At 34.2% G+C, this 18783-nt stretch overlaps 2 protein-coding genes across 3 annotated transcripts; one reads left to right on the plus strand and one right to left on the minus strand.

The window, feature by feature from the left end:
• The first annotated feature begins 1026 nt into the window (after window positions 1–1026).
• On the plus strand, window positions 1027–1914 carry LOC123890839 (rubredoxin). The gene has a single exon (XM_045940543.1). It carries the CDS (start codon window positions 1192–1194, stop codon window positions 1729–1731), a length of 540 nt encoding a protein of 179 aa, XP_045796499.1. The 5' UTR covers window positions 1027–1191; the 3' UTR covers window positions 1732–1914.
• Window positions 1915–2447: 533 nt separating this feature from the next.
• On the minus strand, window positions 2448–12633 carry LOC123890838 (5'-3' exoribonuclease 4-like). Of its 2 annotated transcripts, XM_045940542.1 has the most exons (22): window positions 12131–12633; window positions 11346–11448; window positions 10794–10870; window positions 10521–10712; window positions 10278–10397; window positions 10116–10178; window positions 9904–10026; window positions 9648–9812; window positions 9363–9440; window positions 9101–9187; window positions 8334–8414; window positions 6969–7064; window positions 6248–6318; window positions 5744–5872; window positions 5594–5670; window positions 5471–5511; window positions 5274–5348; window positions 4624–4775; window positions 4426–4530; window positions 4274–4349; window positions 4004–4083; window positions 2448–3714 (listed from the first exon to the last, which is right to left on the minus strand). In XM_045940542.1, the coding sequence occupies exons 1-22, from the start codon at window positions 12329–12331 to the stop codon at window positions 3057–3059; spliced, it is 2850 nt and encodes a 949-aa protein (XP_045796498.1). In that variant the 5' UTR covers window positions 12332–12633; the 3' UTR covers window positions 2448–3056. The 2 variants fall into 2 exon arrangements, with proteins under 2 accessions (XP_045796498.1, XP_045796497.1); XM_045940541.1 differs by having other exon boundaries at window positions 4426–4775; window positions 12131–12565.
• Between the last annotated feature and the right edge of the window lie 6150 nt (window positions 12634–18783).

An 18783-nucleotide genomic window follows, 5' to 3' on the forward strand; every position in this document is an offset into this window, starting at 1 on the left:
AGAAGGTAAAAAGGGGAAAGAGAATGTAGAGAAGGATGTTTGCAATGAAGAATGACACTGAGTGAAAGAGAGTCAATGATAGTGGTGAGTTTTTGGAAGAGGATTCATTGCTAAGGTTGCATAGCACTTCGGATCGTAACTTCCTAAAGTGTGCGATTTCGGATCCTACAATTCGAAACATTTTAGGGTAGGGATGACAATTTGACCTATACCCAGTGGACGTCCGCAAAAAATACCCATAACGGGTAGGGTAAAAACCCGCATTTTAGGCATGAGGACGGATAATTACCCGCAAAAATGAACTGGTATGAGTGCGGGTACGGGTACCTTAGTACCCACCCCGCCCCATACCCGCATAATATATATTTATTTTATATATATTATTATATAATAACATATGTTTATCAATTTTAAAAAATACAACACTATTAAACTACTATTACACATTTTTAATAAAATGTTTATTTATAACATAATACAAACACAATGTGAATATATCAACAAAGAAATGAACTTTAACGTGATGTTAATCAAATTTTTGTTTATAAATTTCATGAGTCAACATTGAAATCTTTTAAAAAAATTAATTATATTAAAACGATATAATATTTTATATGAATAAATTTATTTTTAGTAAAAATGCAGGTAACAGGTACGGGGATATGAGTACTTAGGTACCCATAGGGTATGAGACTGGTACAAAGGTTGTTTATCCATGCGGGTATGGGATGGGGACAAGTATTTTTCCAAACTTTGGGTCCGTGAGTATGGGGATGAGTACTATAGTACCCTACCCATACCATAGCCATTGTCATCCCTATTTTAGGGGGGTAATTTGGTCATAACATAGTGCCTGAAAGCAATACAGGTAGCAAGAGGAGCAAGTTTCTTGTGAAAAAGAGAACGGCCCAAGAGTCCAAATTGCAATAACCCAAACCAACAAAACAAGCTGAAATAGAATAATTTTGTTTTATATTTTTTTTTCATCAATAAACACAAAATTTATTTATTTTTTAAAGAAAAAACAGAAAATGAAAATAAACAGAGTGGGTTACCTTATCCAAGCAAGCGTGTTTCCATCCCAACAACACATTACGATACGATGATAGTTTGTTTATCGTCCACACTCCTGACTTCAATTTCACTGTCACTACAACTCCTCCGTCAATTAATCTAAAACAAACAATAACAATGGCTTCAACGTTTCATCTCTCAACACCTTTCTCTCAAATCCATCCTCTCAAACCCAAATTCCATTCCACCAATCCCACTCTTTTTCACTTCCCAAAACTCAAAATCAAACACTCTCATCCTCATCCTAAAAAGTTCACCATAAACTCCGTCGACATTTCAAATGAAGAAGACACATCAGAGTCAGAAAAACCCGATTCAGAAAAGCGTCGTTTGGAAGAAAAATTTGCTGTTTTGAATACAGGAATCTTTGAATGTCGTTCTTGTGGTTACAAATATGATGAAGGTGTTGGTGACCCTTCATATCCAATTCCACCTGGTTTTCAGTTTGAGAAACTTCCTGATGATTGGAGATGTCCCACTTGTGGTGCTGCAACAAGTTTCTTTGAAAGTAAAAGTGTTGAAATTGCTGGTTTTGCTCAGAATCAACAATATGGTCTTGGTGGAAATTCTTTAACTTCTGGACAGAAAACTGTGCTTATTTATGGTACTTTGTTGTTTTTCTTTGCACTTTTTCTCAGTGGCTATTTCATACAATAGAGTTCTATTATTATTCTCATTTCTCAATTTTTGTTGGATAATTGTTGCTGTAATTTTTTTGTTTATATTTAAAATTGGAATGAGTATAAGATACTAATGTCCAATCAATGTTTTGTTGGTGACATTGTGAAAGTATGAGGATTAACAATCATCTTACAAATAATTACATGTTTAAAGAATTAATTCTTCTTAGATACCAGATTGCTAGTGCAAGCTTAACTTTCACATATAGCTAGAACTGAGAAGAACAAGCATTTCACATGTATTGTTTGAGATCGAGACCTTTGTTGTGGTTGATAGTTTGGGTTCATTTGAGCAGTTCATGTTTAAGGATTTAGAGTTCGCATAAAAAATCAAAGCTAAAAGAGATTTTATATTTTTCACTAAGGATATGTGTATGTTGCGAAGTGCGAACCATACTCGATTTAATAAGTTTTGACATTCATTTCTGTGTTTATTTGTATTAATTACTTGTAATGGATTCAAATATTCATTTATGCTTCTAAGTCAACAGTGCATCAGAGATATTATACAAAATCAAAATGGTAGAACACTAAGATCACACATAAAATGAAACAGGGGGAAGGGTTAAAGTGACAAATGGTCAGGGTACTCATAAAAAGTTTGAAGGATTGGCACTTAGAGAAACAGGTTTTATTTGAATGTTCAATATTAAACGAATGAAACAATAAATTAAATCAAGAACAAACAGGAAGAAGTGTAAAGATAACTTACATTTTAAATAATTCAAGTAATAAAACTTGATATAGACTCTTTACCAAAAAAAAAACTTGATATAGACTAGCAAGGAGCAACATTCTACCTCTCATTTTTGCGGTCTCCCCTGTACAATTTCTTTGGAACCTAGATTGATTGGATTACCTTATACAGACATTTAATTTAATTCATCTATTCCACCTGTCTAAATGTTACATAACATTGAAGGTTAAAAAATGAAAGACAACAATTGAATGAGCCCTGAGCTCAGTGCAATTTTAGTAACACTTGTTTTACGGTAAACTTGTTGATATCCACCAACGGCCTGGACCAGCTCGATGATTACAGAACTTGGAATGTGCAAAATAATGAACATCTCACGGCTCTCGTACCTTTCCAACCGATATAGGCCTGGACCACTATCAAGGAAGTGCTGTGTAGGATAGGCAGATAAAAGCATTTGTCTGCCTATTGCATTACGAATTTATGATATCAAATAAATGCCCCCTGAAACTTCAGTAATGAACTTGGATGAGCTCCAATCTGGGGCTGAGAGAAGCATCTAGCAAGAGCACTCCGGTTAAGTAATTCAAATATATCCACAACAATCATCCTTGATTCCCTTGCTCCGGCATATCTTGGGGATTACGAGTTTTAATTTGGTACACCTTCTTAATGGGCTTATCATATGCTCCCCCTAATGGAGCTTCTTGATGCCTAGCATATATTCCATTTGTATCTGGAGCTTTACTAATCCAATTTGGAGGTGGTATAGGAGGACCAATGTTCTGAACAAATTGTGGTTGTAGATTCATTGCGTGCCCTGTATTTTGCGGCCTCATTAACATCATTGCAGGTGTCTTTGGTGAAGGCACTGCAGACGACCTAGGTCTTGCACCTTCATCTATTGTCAAAGCATGAAATCCAGTTTTCATGTTGTGGAACTGTTCATGATGTTGCGACCTATCTTGCATCCTAATATTCTGTCTGTCATTTTGCCAACCATTAGATGGCATTGGGAACCTAGGCCTATTCATTATGCCCTGCGGATGGTAATTTTGTCCATAATAACTGTTTGATTCTTCACCATAATATTTTCCAGATCCAGAGGATCCAGCTGGTCTGACCCTGTTCATTGTATGATGGCCTGGAATCTGGTCTGGCAATCCATAGGATGTATTATTATTGAACTGAAGGGAGTTTTTGACGAGACGGTGAGCTGCTTCTCCTAGTTGAGGTCCGGCAATTGCTCCAGGTACCTGTTGTCTGTAAGATGTACCAAAAATAGAAAAGTAAGAACTCTTTCAAAGTATACAACTTATCACTCACATTATAGAAACCAGATTTGACACCAAAATCTTTATGTTCTTAATTTGAAGTATGGATGAATATCTTCAAAAAAAGTCAGCATATAGTAATAATATTACCACATATAACATTAAATTTAGGTAGCTCTGGAATGCAATGGTTGTAATATTGTTTTACAAAAGGCAAGAATACGAAAATAATGTTACACCAGTGACCAAACTAAACAAGCTCCGGAATGGATTCTCACCTCTCTCTGGCTTGATGCCGCCTACTATTGTCTTCATGCCATAACACAGGAAAAGGTTTAATATCAAGGGCTCTTAATATCTGCAAACATAACCAATGTCAAAGTATATGTGATCAATATCGTTGAACCAAAAGGAAATAGTTGATAAAACGAATTTACACATGGCAACCATCTGAGCCATGTTATCGACATAAAAATCTAGTCATGGACACCGTCAACGGGATGAATTTATTAACATTTTATGTTAGATGCTAAGAGAAGTATACAGACCTTTTTGGGCATTACTACACCATCCGGAGGTTTTGGGATATGCCTATGACTACGAGGATTAAGATAAGTAATATTTCTGAAATTTAAAAACACTCAACATGAGTACATCTGAAGATTTTAAAATATTAGGCAGGTTGAAGGAAAACACTTACAAAACTTGATTGCCCGCGATATCCTGCAAGCCTCTGATGGGAGAAGATACAACGTTTCTGAACACATTTCTTTCATATGACCAAAAAAATCCATTCATACCATCGCTGCCAATAAAAACAAAACATGACAAGCACATGAGCCCTAATAAAAGGCTAACGAGAATTTGATTAATTACAATTACCAACACATTCACTAACCTAGCACTTGGGTCAATTGGCAGAACAGGTCTTTCTCCATAAGACAAATGACTATAATTATGGTAATAGAATAGGATATGTGGAACCAACTTATGCGCACAGCTGACATAAAGCAAATCAAGCATCTTACTATTTCTGAGATGTTCCTCCTCCTGCACATAATTAATCTTAATGAAATTGAGCACTCATGCACAACTAAGAATTGGTTGGTCTCATAAATTCATGAGCTGTAGAACAGGCTCGCTCTAGGCAAAAACATATTTGAAGCTACTAGTTGGAAAGAATACAAAGAAAAAATCCATCTCAAACCCCCTCCTCCCAAAAATAACATGCGATAGAGTACAAAGAAGTTGGATAATTAGCATAACAAGAGATGGCGATGACAGGATTAGTACTTATGGTATATTTAAAAGCTGCTACCGTCAATCAACAACTTCTATTATTTTTTTTTTGACGGAATCAACAACTTCTATTTTGATAAACCATAGTCGTCATTTTCTTATCAGATCTATTCTTTGATATAATTTGAAGGCCAACAATTTTGGACAACAGATCTGAGTCAGTTCATAAATGTGGTGAACGAGAAATAAACATAGTAACAAACAAGCCCTCAGAAAAAAGTAATAATAATAAATTTTCCAGACCGTTACCGTTAATGTGCCTTCAAGCGTCTTTGTGGCAGAAAGCAACTTCTTCTCATCAATGAATGGCAGCTTGGCAACACCCTAAGAATATTCCAAACAATAGCCTTATTACCACTTCACTCTAAACCATTCATAAAATGTTTTAATGATGAAAAATTACATAAGAGAGCATGTGTACACAAAACAAAACATTACTGTATTACCTGCCATGCATATTTTTTGCCATTCATATCGATATCAAAATCTGTCAAAAAGCAATCCAAGTAAAATACTAGAAAGTATACACGATATAATATAATACATCAATAACAGCCAAGTGATCTCACCAGAAGGATAGAATTGAAGAATAGGTGATGAAGGATTAATCATCAAATCTCGATATCTTTCCGGCAGTGCAGTTGAACTGTATAAATTAACAAGCATCATGTATATGAAGAGTGATACAACAGATCTGAAGATGCGGGAAGTGAAGAAACCTTGAAGAGGGTAGAGTCCCCATGAGCTGGTCAAATGGTTTGAATGGTTCTCCCATAAAAAAAGTTATTTCCAGATCGGCTAAATCTTTAAGATCAGAAGCAAAAGGAGCATAATGGTACGGGTAATACCTGATGAAACACTAAATATTAAAAAAATTGAATAATGAAGAGTGATGATAATTCAGACATCTTAAAGCAACTCATCAAGGCATCAAGGGATGTAAAATATTAAAGCAACTCAAACACCAACATCTATATCCTAGTCATCAAGGCATCCCGGTGTATATTGCATCTTATCATATTACATCCCTTAAATCATGATTTCAAGTTCCAACTAGCAACCATCATTTGGGTAACATCAGATTTTAATCAAACTTACAAGTTTCAAGTAGTAACTCACGGTTTCATCTAAAAGTACAGCTTGTTAACCCAATAACATAAAAACAGTCAGCATTACAGAACAAATATAACCTATAACTATTAACTAATAAAAGCATGACTAACCACTGCCATGAGCAGACACCCTGATAGTAATACCGGCAAACCCAACAAAGGCCTTCTACATATTTCAAGACCTTCAAAGAAAAATGTGACAGTCAGCTATCTTTTAAAGGGATATATACATAAAAACCATAAACTAATGGAATTGATTACAATAGTCATTACCAAGAAAGTAAAAATATATAATTGAACAAATATCTATTAATACATAAAATAAATTTTCAGCCAGTGCAGCAGTGCTCATTACCTTATTTACTCATGAGCATAACATACAAGGAATTACACAAGTATATTCTCTCTCCTCCTTATAGAGCAAATTTTGGGTAATTTCTAGTACCTACTACTACTCCTAATAATGGCCAAAGTTTGACAGTTTTTTTTTACACAAGTTAAAAAGGTAAAAGCATACACACCAAGTGTTCCAATTCCAGTTTGAATCGAAGACATGCTAACAAAATGCCTCAACGTTTCAGTATAGAAAATGGAAAATTTTACATGCCTGTCTAAAACATGTTACAGAAAATTGAAAATTTCATCACTGGAGAAACAAGACTTTGAAAAGTTTAATTAAATTGTAATTTAAATAATTATTTTCCAATTTGTGCCATCAATGTTTTAAGGAAATTTGCACTGTGAATGTGTAAAAGAACAGTAAACAATTACAATAATACTGGTCCTTTAGAAAAAAAAATTCCAACAATACTGGCAGAAGTGCAGAACTTACTATATCTTTCTTAATTCTCTCGATCTCTTCTGGATTCGACGCACCAAACTTTTCGGCATAATACCTTTCCGTGTATCCAGGCTCTCCTAACTTAACCTGCAATAACAAACACTCGAGCAGTTTAAAAGAATAATCTGATGACTTCTAGATTTCTTAACCGTTGAATTTCATGTGGTCTAACATTTAGCCATGCTTTTGTGTTCAGTTTTTATATCAATTGCACCCTAAAAAATGTGAATCCGTCTAATCAGGGACTCTTAATCTACTTCTAACTGCTAAAAGAAACATTCAATCTCAAAAAAAAAAAAAAAGCTTCAGCCTGAGTGATAAAACTATTTTAGAAGAGCTAAAAACATAGCATACATTTTGTATCATGCATCCAAACAGTTAAGTTAGAGAATGGTTAAAATAAAAGCAATGAGGCAAACTATGAATATATTCAAAACCTCGGCGACTTTATATTCCGATGTTGCCAAAATTGTATTATCCTACCATGGATTGGATAACGAAGGTAGAAACATAAAATTAGATAGGAAGGTTGTTCAAAAAAATTGGATAGGAAGGTATGTAACACAAAACATAAGATACTACCTTCTATATGAAATTATATTCAATTTAATAACAAAAAAAAAAATTAAACAACCATAGCATTTAAGTATTTTCTAATACAAAATACATAAAATATGTAACTTTGCACGGAAAAGTACAACTTATGCCAAAAAGAAGTTTCTTTACATATACTTTGCACACACCCACAGACAAACCGGCAGACACCCACAAACCGGCAGATAACAAAAACAGAGCTATTGAAATTTCAGAAGCAGTCAACCCAGACCATTCATGCAGAAACAGAGGCACCCAAAATTGAGTCCGCCCAATATCACCAATCCCATCACCAAAATAGCCACACAAGGTCACAACATTGCCTTGAACCGTGTCACCAACTTGGCAAGGGTTCAAAAAAATTCAGCTGGACCAGGATTAGTTCATAGGCCGAACAACACCAACATGGCAAGTTTTTCAGTGAACACACTGCCGAACGTAAGAAGCTAGTGTGTTTGAAGATGGAATCAGGATTGGAGGGGCCTTCTGAACACATAAAAAGGTATAATTCTGAATGTCAAGAGTGCGAATTTTGCAACCACAGTTCTATGGGAAAAAATGCTTTTAGTGCACAATACAACTCCCGAGCAAGTTACATTGCTACCCTTGGTGTGTGTTTGGGAAGCCAATAGAATAACTTGGTCTGAAGCTCTAGAAAGTTAATTGTGGTGGAGTTCTCAAACATGAACTTAAAAATTCAATAAAAATAATTAGTCAAGCCAACTGCTCAATAGATTCTGGCAATAAAAATAATTACCGAACCTTATCTGTAAGTGAGGCACGGGGCTCTTCAGGCATTTCTCCTCGTGCCCTAGCTCTCATCCCTTCATTAATTTCTTGAGCCTAAAATACAACCAAATCACAATTATTATACATTTGCAAGTAAACTTCAAACCATATTAAAGATACATATGGCTTGTGCATATCAGTTCATGAAATTGTACTACAGTAATTTCCTCCATTCATCATACATTTTATGGATAAAGTATGATTAAACAAATGCACCGGAAGTATGATTAAACCAGATCAAGTTCATGCTCGAACTAGAATTCACACCCCCCTTTACAACTATTTAATTTTTCAAGTAGCCAAAGCCAATTTAGTACCTCCTTATATACTCATGGCAACTTTAAATGTTTTGGAGTAGTGTAATTAAGGAAGGCTTCGATTCTTCTTTCTTACCGAAAATAAATTTCAAACAAACTCAAATAGGTGGCAATTATCAAGTTTGAGGGGGAAAATTATGAGGTTCATCAATTCTAATGGGTAAAAGTATGCAGAATCAAAATGGAATAGAACAAATTGAAGATTTTTGCCAGATCAATATTGACAATACAACTTTATTTACAAGGCATCAAGCATGCATACCAACTTTAAATACAGAACATGAAAAAATCACAACTCTGACAACAGACAAGTTTGATCAGTGCAAAACTTCCGAGGGTTCAGAAGTTTAATGATTCATAATAATTACATGTTCCAGACAGCAAAAGACAGTCAAATAGACAGAAAGTCAGATATGACAATACCTGCTGAATCCGAACTCGTTTCTGAAATATTTGATCTTCATGAACAGCAACACACTGAATGAAATTCTCCACTCTCTCTAAGAAAACCTGGGAGGTTTTTTGAAAAAAGACGAAATTCCACACGAATGACTTAAAGAGTCAAATTGAAGCACAAAAAAAAAAAAGGGATTGCTGTAAAATAATCTATCACATTCAAGAACAAATCACTGCCTTACAGTAACAAATGCAAAACCAAACACAAATTCAGAGAAGAGGAATTTACCTCACCCGCATCAGTAAGATAACCACCCATGGCAGTGAATTCCTTTCTATAGATATGCATCAATAAATTCACAGCCCCCTGAGGAAGTAAAAAACTTATCAAATAGTACACCAACCATGAGGTGGAAAGCAAAATATCCGGGCAAAAGGGCATAACGCAAGTATGTTACGGTCCTACATCTAAAGAATATAGATCAATACATAGTAACAAAATTGAATTGACATGTTTTCTGTTTCAAGCTACAGCTCCGTTTAACATGGCAGTTGGCACATGCAAGATGCTTACCTCACGTATCTCTAATGTTGGCATATGCGGAAGAAAGTCATTGCCAACAAAGAAGCATAGGAATACAAAATCATCTACTATGCGCTCAAAGTCAATCTCAAATGGAGGGTTGGGAATCATCAATTCACATTGCAAATATTCACGCAGCACCCAAATTTGAAGAAACTGTGAATAGAATTAATTAGTCAGTAATGAAAAATCAACAGAAAACAAAAGTAAAAATTCATATTGACATGACAAATTCCAATCCTCCAACCTGATATTTCTTCTTGTGTATTGGTGTATCGTCATCACCCGGCTTACCGCGACAGTCAGCTGCAAGATGGCCAACTTGGCCACACATATAACACTTCTCTTGTTGTCCAGGATAAGTAATTACCTGTTCATTGAGATAATTAATAACCAAGGGAATCCATTGAGATCAATAGAGTTAAAATCAGCACGACAATTCATACACTAGAAACTAACCTCCCTCAATATTGAAAAATGTATCTCATGTGTAGCTAAAGCCAACATAATCAAATCGGCATCCTGATTTAAAGATCATATCACACAATGTAAATGTCAATGAATGGATAAATATACCAACATCAGATAAGGCAAGATTTTCAAAATTGGATAAAAACTCACTAATCCATACAAACAGTGTCGAGTATTTGGATCGAAACCAGGAAGGTTACGCTGTAATCGAATATATTCCATTATTTTATGTTCTCCCTCGCCAGGAACATTTGAATCAGAAAGCATGACCTTCAAATAATCACCAAAAGCAGCTCCATTAACAAATTAATAAATATACATAAACAAACTATCCTGAAAATGGATGTATGTGCCATATGGGTAAGGAATATATCAAGATAAGGTCAAGTGAACCTTTGTATTCCGCCAGCCAGGGTTGTAATTCAATCTAGTTTGTATGTAATACTGAAGTGCCACCGACAGCACTGCCATAAACGGAGTGCCAGGAGTAATGACATTTGAGTCATGAGTCTCACGTTTTTCTTTAGACGTCAAAAGTTCTATCTGGTCGGCAAATTCATTCCTTAGCCTTTCCTCTTCAGCTTCCTATAACACCACATTGTAACTCAACTTCGTCACAAAAATAGTAAGAGACCATTGTAAACAAAGGGACATTAATTTTCTTACAGCCTCAGCTGCATCTTTTGCAGCTCGAAAACGTCGAGAACGTTGCTGGTTCATTTTGGCTCTTGGTGCAACACCATCTGAAGGGGCAAAAACAAAATATTGAAAATAAATGGTTGGAATGAGAAAGCAGTTCAAAGTTAAATAAGACGTACAATCTTAACATTACAAAACATACACAGAAAGACTGCAGCCTTCCAAAAATTGGATACAAGTTTTAATTGTTCCATATTAGCTTTTCTGTTTTTACAAACACTTATCTGAGTATTCACTTGAAAATATTTGCAGTAAATTTGAACGCTGAAACCACTTGGGAATGTATGTGCTAAGTTACAAATAATTGAAAAGAAATTGAAGGTTTAACGGAAACCAAGTTCCTAGATGTTTATAAATGTCTTTATAGTCATTTCTATGTTTTTTACATTAAAGCATCAGTGTCTTTATAGTCATAAATGTCTTGGATTTATAACTTAAAGAAGCTGGCAACTAAGATCCAGTAACATAACAAATATTATTGCATTACATAAATACAAAAAACAATAAAATGCACCATACCAATTGCAAGATAAAGAAGCTTCCTCGGACGAACCAATGTAAAGAGATGATCAATGTAGTCAAACATAGATTTGAATACATCATCATAGGTAGTAGGTGCTGGCTGCATTTGAAAAACTAATTAACACAGTTCGCAGAACATAAATTTAAGTTTACATAACAACAAAATCAACAAACTTCTAATTCCAAATTGTCATATTGACATTGTAGTCTACTTTATAGTTCATGAGATTACATTCTAGCACTATTCCATATCGATATTTGAACAAATAGCTATTAGTCTGCCATACACTATTTAGTACAAAATATTGTGAAACACTCTGTAGCAGTTATGGTGGTGCTATAACAATGCTACTTAGCAGAATTTGAACAAAGCACTATTTTCTGCAATCCACGCTTGACAACACTGTTCTATTCAGCTTATCAACAAAAAAACACTGTTCTATTCGCAATCATTTAAGATGTCAAATCATATCTTCCATAAACACTAGTTACAACAAAATTCACAAAGCATCTAAACACCGCAACAAGTTGTGAACAATCAATTTCACAACACAAAATTAAGCATCAAGCATCAATTCACTACCTAACAAATAAAACGATTATCGAAAACTCATCTCAAAACCTTAAACGGTGAATTGAAGATAAATCTCAGGTTCACAACTAGCATAACGATTTTTGCTCTATTAGGCTATAGATATTGATTTTCTTGAACCAAAAAAGAAAAACAAATAGCATAACGAATGAACGAAATTGAATTGAGGAGAAGTAGCTAGGGTAGGTACCTTGCCGTCAGGGTGAAAACAAGGATGAATGATACCGTTCATATCTAAGTACAAATTATCGAACTCCATGCCGTTAGGATTAGGTTTAGATACATCAACGTGAAACGGAACACCGCCGGCGGGTACTGCTTCCTCCACGACATCGACAATAGATCGCGGGTATCGATCCGCGAGCCACCGGTAAAACGCTGGCACTCCCATATTTCCGGTTCGGTCCGGTTCAGAAAAAACCGGAGAGAGAAAGAAAAAATTAAGAAGAGAAGAAGAAGATTAGAAGATCTCGATTGGCAGTTTCGAATGTACGGGCGGATGCGGTGGCCGACTAGTACTTTGATTGATGATGACAGTAATAATACTGTGCTTGCTTGGATCTACAGAAATACAACAGAAAGAAAGAGAGTTGAAATATCAGCTTTCCATCTTTAATTCCGTAGGTTTTTGTTTCATATTTACTAAATTTATTTATTTTTAGAAATATATATAAGGATGGTTTCTTTTTTGACAAGGATGAAAATTCGTTTCTTTTTTGACAAGAATGAAAATTGTATCTTTCCTTCAAAAAAAAAAAAAAAAATTGTATCTTTTTTTTTTGGTAAATGAAAATTTTTTCACGCTTCTGCTTGATCTAGTTGGCAAGCAGCTGGACTGTCATCTGTTTTAGGTTTTGCAGCTTATCAGCAAAGTAGTGCGGAAGATAGAGTGTTTGCCTTCTGTCATAATGAGGACTACGCTACTAATACTATAGGTAAAGTGGCTACGCTGTTTAGGAGTATATGACACAATCAGAATGATAAAATTTGGAATAATAATGTTAGAAGTCCAAACCAAGTTGGTCGGGCTGCGCTTGATCATTGGAATGAGTGGTTTGCAGTCCATGAGATGCGAAGTAATGATGATCATGATGTTCCGCTTGTAAGAAACAAATCAGTGGGAAAAGCCTCGTATAGGATGATTAAAGTGCAATGTAATGCTGCATTTTTCGCCGACGCAGGAAGGACCGCGATAAGTGCTTGTTTTCGTAATAATTCTGGTGAGTTAAACGGTACCCGCACTAACAATGGCAGTCTACTTCAATGAGAGTGAATAGATAGACTTCTAGCGAATTTTAAGTCAATATTGAGTCTAAAGCTCGACTGTGATGACAATAGAAAGATTCCAAAATTATTACAATTATGAAGATTTTAATAAAATGACTTGTAAATTTTGGAATTAATCTAACATAAACAGTTGATCTATCGACAGTTCTGTGATAACCTTCATTGGTTGGTAAGCAGCCTCAGGAAGGATGAGTCAAACTCATAAAAGTTTGATTTCTCTCTCAGGGTGTGGAGGACTCCTCCACGACAGCAACGATATCTGTGCGAGTAGCTTCTCACAAAAGATTGTCTCTTGTGACGCGCTCCACGCGAAGATGTGGGGCATGTACATTGGAATAGATTTAGCTCGAAGACAAGGGATAATCATCTTCAAGTGGAGAGTGATTCGAAGGTGTTAGTTGATATGGTCACGGAAAATTGCAAGGTTAATAAAAAGATTCCGACTTTGATGAGGCGCATTCAAGATCTCAAGAATATGAATTAGCAAGTTCGGATTAATCATATATGGAGAGAAGGAAATAGATCAACTGATTGGTTAGCTAATTTCAGTCTAACCTTGAACTCTTTGGATTTACATATTTTTGAGACTCCTCCTCAAGAACTTCGAAGTCTTATTTTCAATGATATTTTTCGGCGCTTGCATGTCTCAGAACGTTCGTGTAATTTCTTTTTTTTTCTTTTTCTTTTTTCTTGGGGCTTTGTCCCCTTATGTAAAAATAAATAAATATAACGTATCACATTATTTAAATGATATGACAATACATTATTAAATGTAGAGCTGTAAAAATAGGTCGGGCTATTGGGCTCACCTATTAGCCCTATACTTTTACACGAGCCGGGCTTCATAAAAAAGAGGTCGGGCCTTATCGGGTTAGGCTTTTTCATGGGCCGTCATGGGCCGACCCACAAGCTTTTGGGCCGACCCTTTAAAGAATTAAAAAAATATTTAAAAAAATTCTATAATCTTTTCATTGTCATATTTTGGTCATATTTTATGCATAAATTCATATATAATATTTTTTATTATTTTTGTCATTTTATTGTTATTATTTCTGTTTTGTTTCTATCTATAATTTGTTTTATTCCTATTTTTAAGCATATCATCTTTTTATTGTATTTATCTTATATTCTTTCTATATTTTTTTTAAATTTTTTGTGAAATTACAATGAAGAATATAAAACTTGGAATATGATTATTTTAAGCATATCATATTTTTATTGTATTTCTTTTATATTCTTTCTATATTCTTTTTATATATATTTTTTTTTACTTAAATTACAATGAAAGATATAAAACTTGGAATATGGTGAAACCTACTAAAGATAAATTAGTAACTTTGGTAGTAATTAATTTTATTATATTAGAAGTAGACAAAAATTACTAAGATACGAGGTGAAAATTTATAGCTATATATAAAGAGGATAAAAAAAATTTGGTACGGACTTTTCATAATAGCAACAATATCCTTAATTATTTTTAGCAGCAAAAAATTTTTATTAACAAACTCACCATAATATAAGACATGTCTGTTTTTTTTTAGCGGTAAAAAACTTTTATTAACAAACTCACCATAACATAAGACAAAATAAAAAACGCGGATCACACAAACGGACATGGAATGTGCCCTTTTGGCCGCTAGTAATAATAATATGACAAAAAAATTATTGGATTAGAATGAGATTATTTGTTAGAGATTTGTTTGTTTGTTTGATGAGGATAAAAAGGAAGATATTGTTGTTTGAGAGATTATGTGACAAAATATAGGGATACGAATTATCTTCTTAGAGATTTAGTTGAGAAATATAATAGTAGAATCTGTTTTTTTTTTTTTAAAAAAAAATACTATAAAAATTAGTGGGCCGGTCCATCAGGCCATGTAGGCTTTTGCTTATTGGGCTGGGCCATGAAGTTAACGGGCCGGCCCGGGCCGACCCCTTTATGTGAACGAGCCCCTTTGGACTAGGCCGGACCAACCCCTTTAACAGCTCTAATTAAATGCATGTGTAAAATAATTTTATATATCGACAATACATAGCCATTAAACTCTTAAAAATTCTCTATTTTAATCTCTTATCACATGTATAGGTATTTGACCTTTTGATGACGTGACCTGCATATTTGTTAAATTAATTTTTGTTTCTAATAACACATGGATATTGTTTATTATAAAGAAAATTAATTCAACAAGTAGAACAAACCACATCATCAAAATATATAGTTAGATGCTTACCAATTTTTTGTGTGGTTAAAACCTCCTTAGTGCTTACCATATTAAGTTGTTGGCAGATTCCAATACTAAATCCTGACAAGTTAGACTCTTGTCATAGGTGACTTCTACCTAGTATTACTAACAAAGTGGGCTTGCTTGAAAACTACTAGTCTCTACTACAAACAATATGAGGTGCAATTTCAATAAGATAGTGCTTAAATTTGTTATTTTTCAATTTATATAATATACGTATCATTTAAGAAATTTCATATATAAATAAAACTCGATCAGTGTATAACTCATTCAATCGAAACACAAAAATTATATGAGACTTGAAATACTATAAGTATCTTTTCCGATATCATGAGTTCTTCATCGTTAAAATTCATAGGTCGAAGGAATCAACCAAAGTGGGTGCGACTTGTGAAGTTAAACTATTATCAGACATAGATGATCAAAAGGGTTTGCGTTATAACATTCCTTTCATATTTTTCTATCGTCACAAACCATCAATGACAGAGAAAGAGCCTATTGAAGTCCTTAGACATGCACTCTCTCAAACACTTGTTTATTACTATCCCTTTGCGGGAAGGATTAAGGAGGGAGCTGGGGGCAAGTTGATGGTGGATTGTACTGGTGAAGGTGTCATGTTCGTTGAAGCTGAAGCTGATGTAACGCTTGATCAATTTGGCGACTCTCTCCATCCCGGTGAAGGTGTCATCTTTAAACATATTTAACATGGTATCAGAGCCGGGTTAAAGACTGCAATGTGGGCATTTGACCCAGGACCACGCTAGGCGTAAGGGTGGGTGTTGAATGTGAAGTTGTGTGTTGTTGGAGTTTGTTTGAAGTCTCACATTGCTTAGGTTCCCGGGATGTGAACTGTATAAATATGTGAGGGTAACCTCACCATTTGAGCTAGCTTTTGGAGATGACATCCGAGAATATTTAACAATAATATCAAGTGTACGTTCCTGTCGCCATCGGTTAACCATTTGGCGCAATTGGTTGATGATGAAGGGAGATGGAATTAGCTGGAGGTGCTTGCTGCTTGTCTTCCAGTGAGTCTTTAATTTGCACAAGATTGCTGCTATTCCACAGCTAGAAGAAGAGAGTGCAGGAGCGGATTAATTCTAGGTACTGCATGGAGGATACATACAGCAGGAAATTTCTCAATCTATGCCATGTACCAAGCGTTATATATGCAGGTTTGATGACGGTAATGGTGCTGCAAATTGGAAGCATATTTGGAAGTTTTTTTTTTCATCTCTTGGTTCATTTGAATTGAGTTATTAAGTTGAACCTATCGAGCCGAACCGAGTTACTCGTGAGTCGAGTTCGAGCTAAAAAAATTGGAAGCGTATATTGGAAGCAAATTGGCATGAACAACTACTTTTGTTCTAAGAACAACCTAATTATTTTTGTTGTGCGTTTTTATCCCTACTTGGCGTGGATCAGAATGCTAATTTAATACTATTTAGGTGAGATATACATTTTCATAAAAAAGAAAAGAAAAAGGGGACGTATTTATCCCATAATTCATATAAAAATGTATGAATTATGACTTAATACTATTTAGGTGACGTATTTACCCAAACTAAATTTACTTTACGTGCAAATTGTGACTTGTTTTCATTATTGGTTGGTAGATAAATATTCAATTCTTCAAAAAGTAATTTTAAGAAAAAATCCTATTATTTATATTAAAAATTAAAAATAATATTTATTTTAGGATAATCCCGGCTATATATTCGTTGTGTGGTGGAGGGAGTATATATTATATTACATGTGTTTTTTTTTTTAATATAAAACATATTATAATTGCTAAAAGAAACCTATAAGAATAATGACATGTGATAATTGAGTTATCGGTTTATTTGATCTGCTAAAAAATAAGGGACTGGACATGACAACTTCTGCTGTACTGTGTTTGATTTTAAAACTGTTCCTGGTACTGGACAAACTAGGGGTCAAAGGCCAGGATAAAAACTGAAATTCTTGTTCCCACAGAACCACGAGACAACTTTTTGTCCTCAGCACAAGTTGTCTAAAATACCAAAATAACCTTTTGTCTACCAAACATCGTACAACACAAAGTTTGTTCAATACCTTAAATGTTTGTCCCGTGCTGTTTTATCTTATACTGTTCTGTCTAGTATTTATATTTTACCGATCAAACGGAGTCCAACTACAAGATAAGGGCAGTTTATATCACATATTCACGTGGTCCTTTTATTTTTTTTTACAAATATTCACGTGGTCCTTAATTTTTTTTTGTGGACATGATAAACTTCAGCTTTACATATCATTTTCAAACACATTATACTAAACCCAAAATCAATAACTCACACAAACGAATCACAACACTTATTAAGAAACCTGTAAAAAATAAAACACTTATTTAAAATAATATTTATTTTAGAACAAATTCCTTCAAGTATATAATTGTTAAAAAAATCTATACGAATAACATAGTAGTACTAGTGATTTTGGCCAAACAAATTTGTATTGGAATCTGGTTGGGACACAAACATTCACCTTGTTCCCACGTTAATGTTTTGGGTCGAATTAATTTTGGCCAAACAAGTCATTCTCGTATCTTTTCAATCAAATTCAAGCCAATTCAACTCAGCAATGAATTCGATGATTTTTTTAGATCTTGACAATAGTGACAAGTAGTTTTTTTTCCTCCTAAATAAAACAATATTCATTTATTCAAATTAATAGAATAATTTAAATTTCTGACTCATGTGTATGAAGAAAATTCGGTTGGGAGGAAAGAATTTGGCCACCTTGTGTGTCCCAAAAATTCTAGCGGCGGTGAAAACTTCGTACCAATATCATAATAACAAAAAAAGAGTAGCAATACAAATTTATAATCGCTAAAAACTAAAAGGATGAATCATTTTATTTTTGTATGGTAAATTTACAGCATTCATGTTAATAACATATATATATATATATATAACGAAAAATTATATAAGTCTATAAATTTGACTATCCATGTCTCCGAATCTGTAGCATTGATAACACCAAAGTCATTGATTGAATCTGCATTAGGTCAAACTTTTTTTTTTTGAAAAAGCTACACTTGATCGAACTTAATTCTTCAACCTGAAAAAAAATAAACACCGCACATGACGTAAAAACATACACTACACTAAGACGGAATAATAAAAAACACCGCACTACAATGAAAAATCAAAACAAACAACGTCGCACTATCATACGACGAAATCACAAAAAATACGAAAAAAAAATGCTAAAGATATGTGGAAATTAAACCACACTTATTTAACTAAATAGAAAGAAAAAAAAATGATTTGAAAGGGGTGGTTCCAGGCCT

The sequence above is a fragment of the Trifolium pratense genome, linkage group LG6 (assembly GCF_020283565.1).
Source record: "Trifolium pratense cultivar HEN17-A07 linkage group LG6, ARS_RC_1.1, whole genome shotgun sequence".
Classification (NCBI taxonomy): Eukaryota; Viridiplantae; Streptophyta; class Magnoliopsida; order Fabales; family Fabaceae; genus Trifolium; species Trifolium pratense.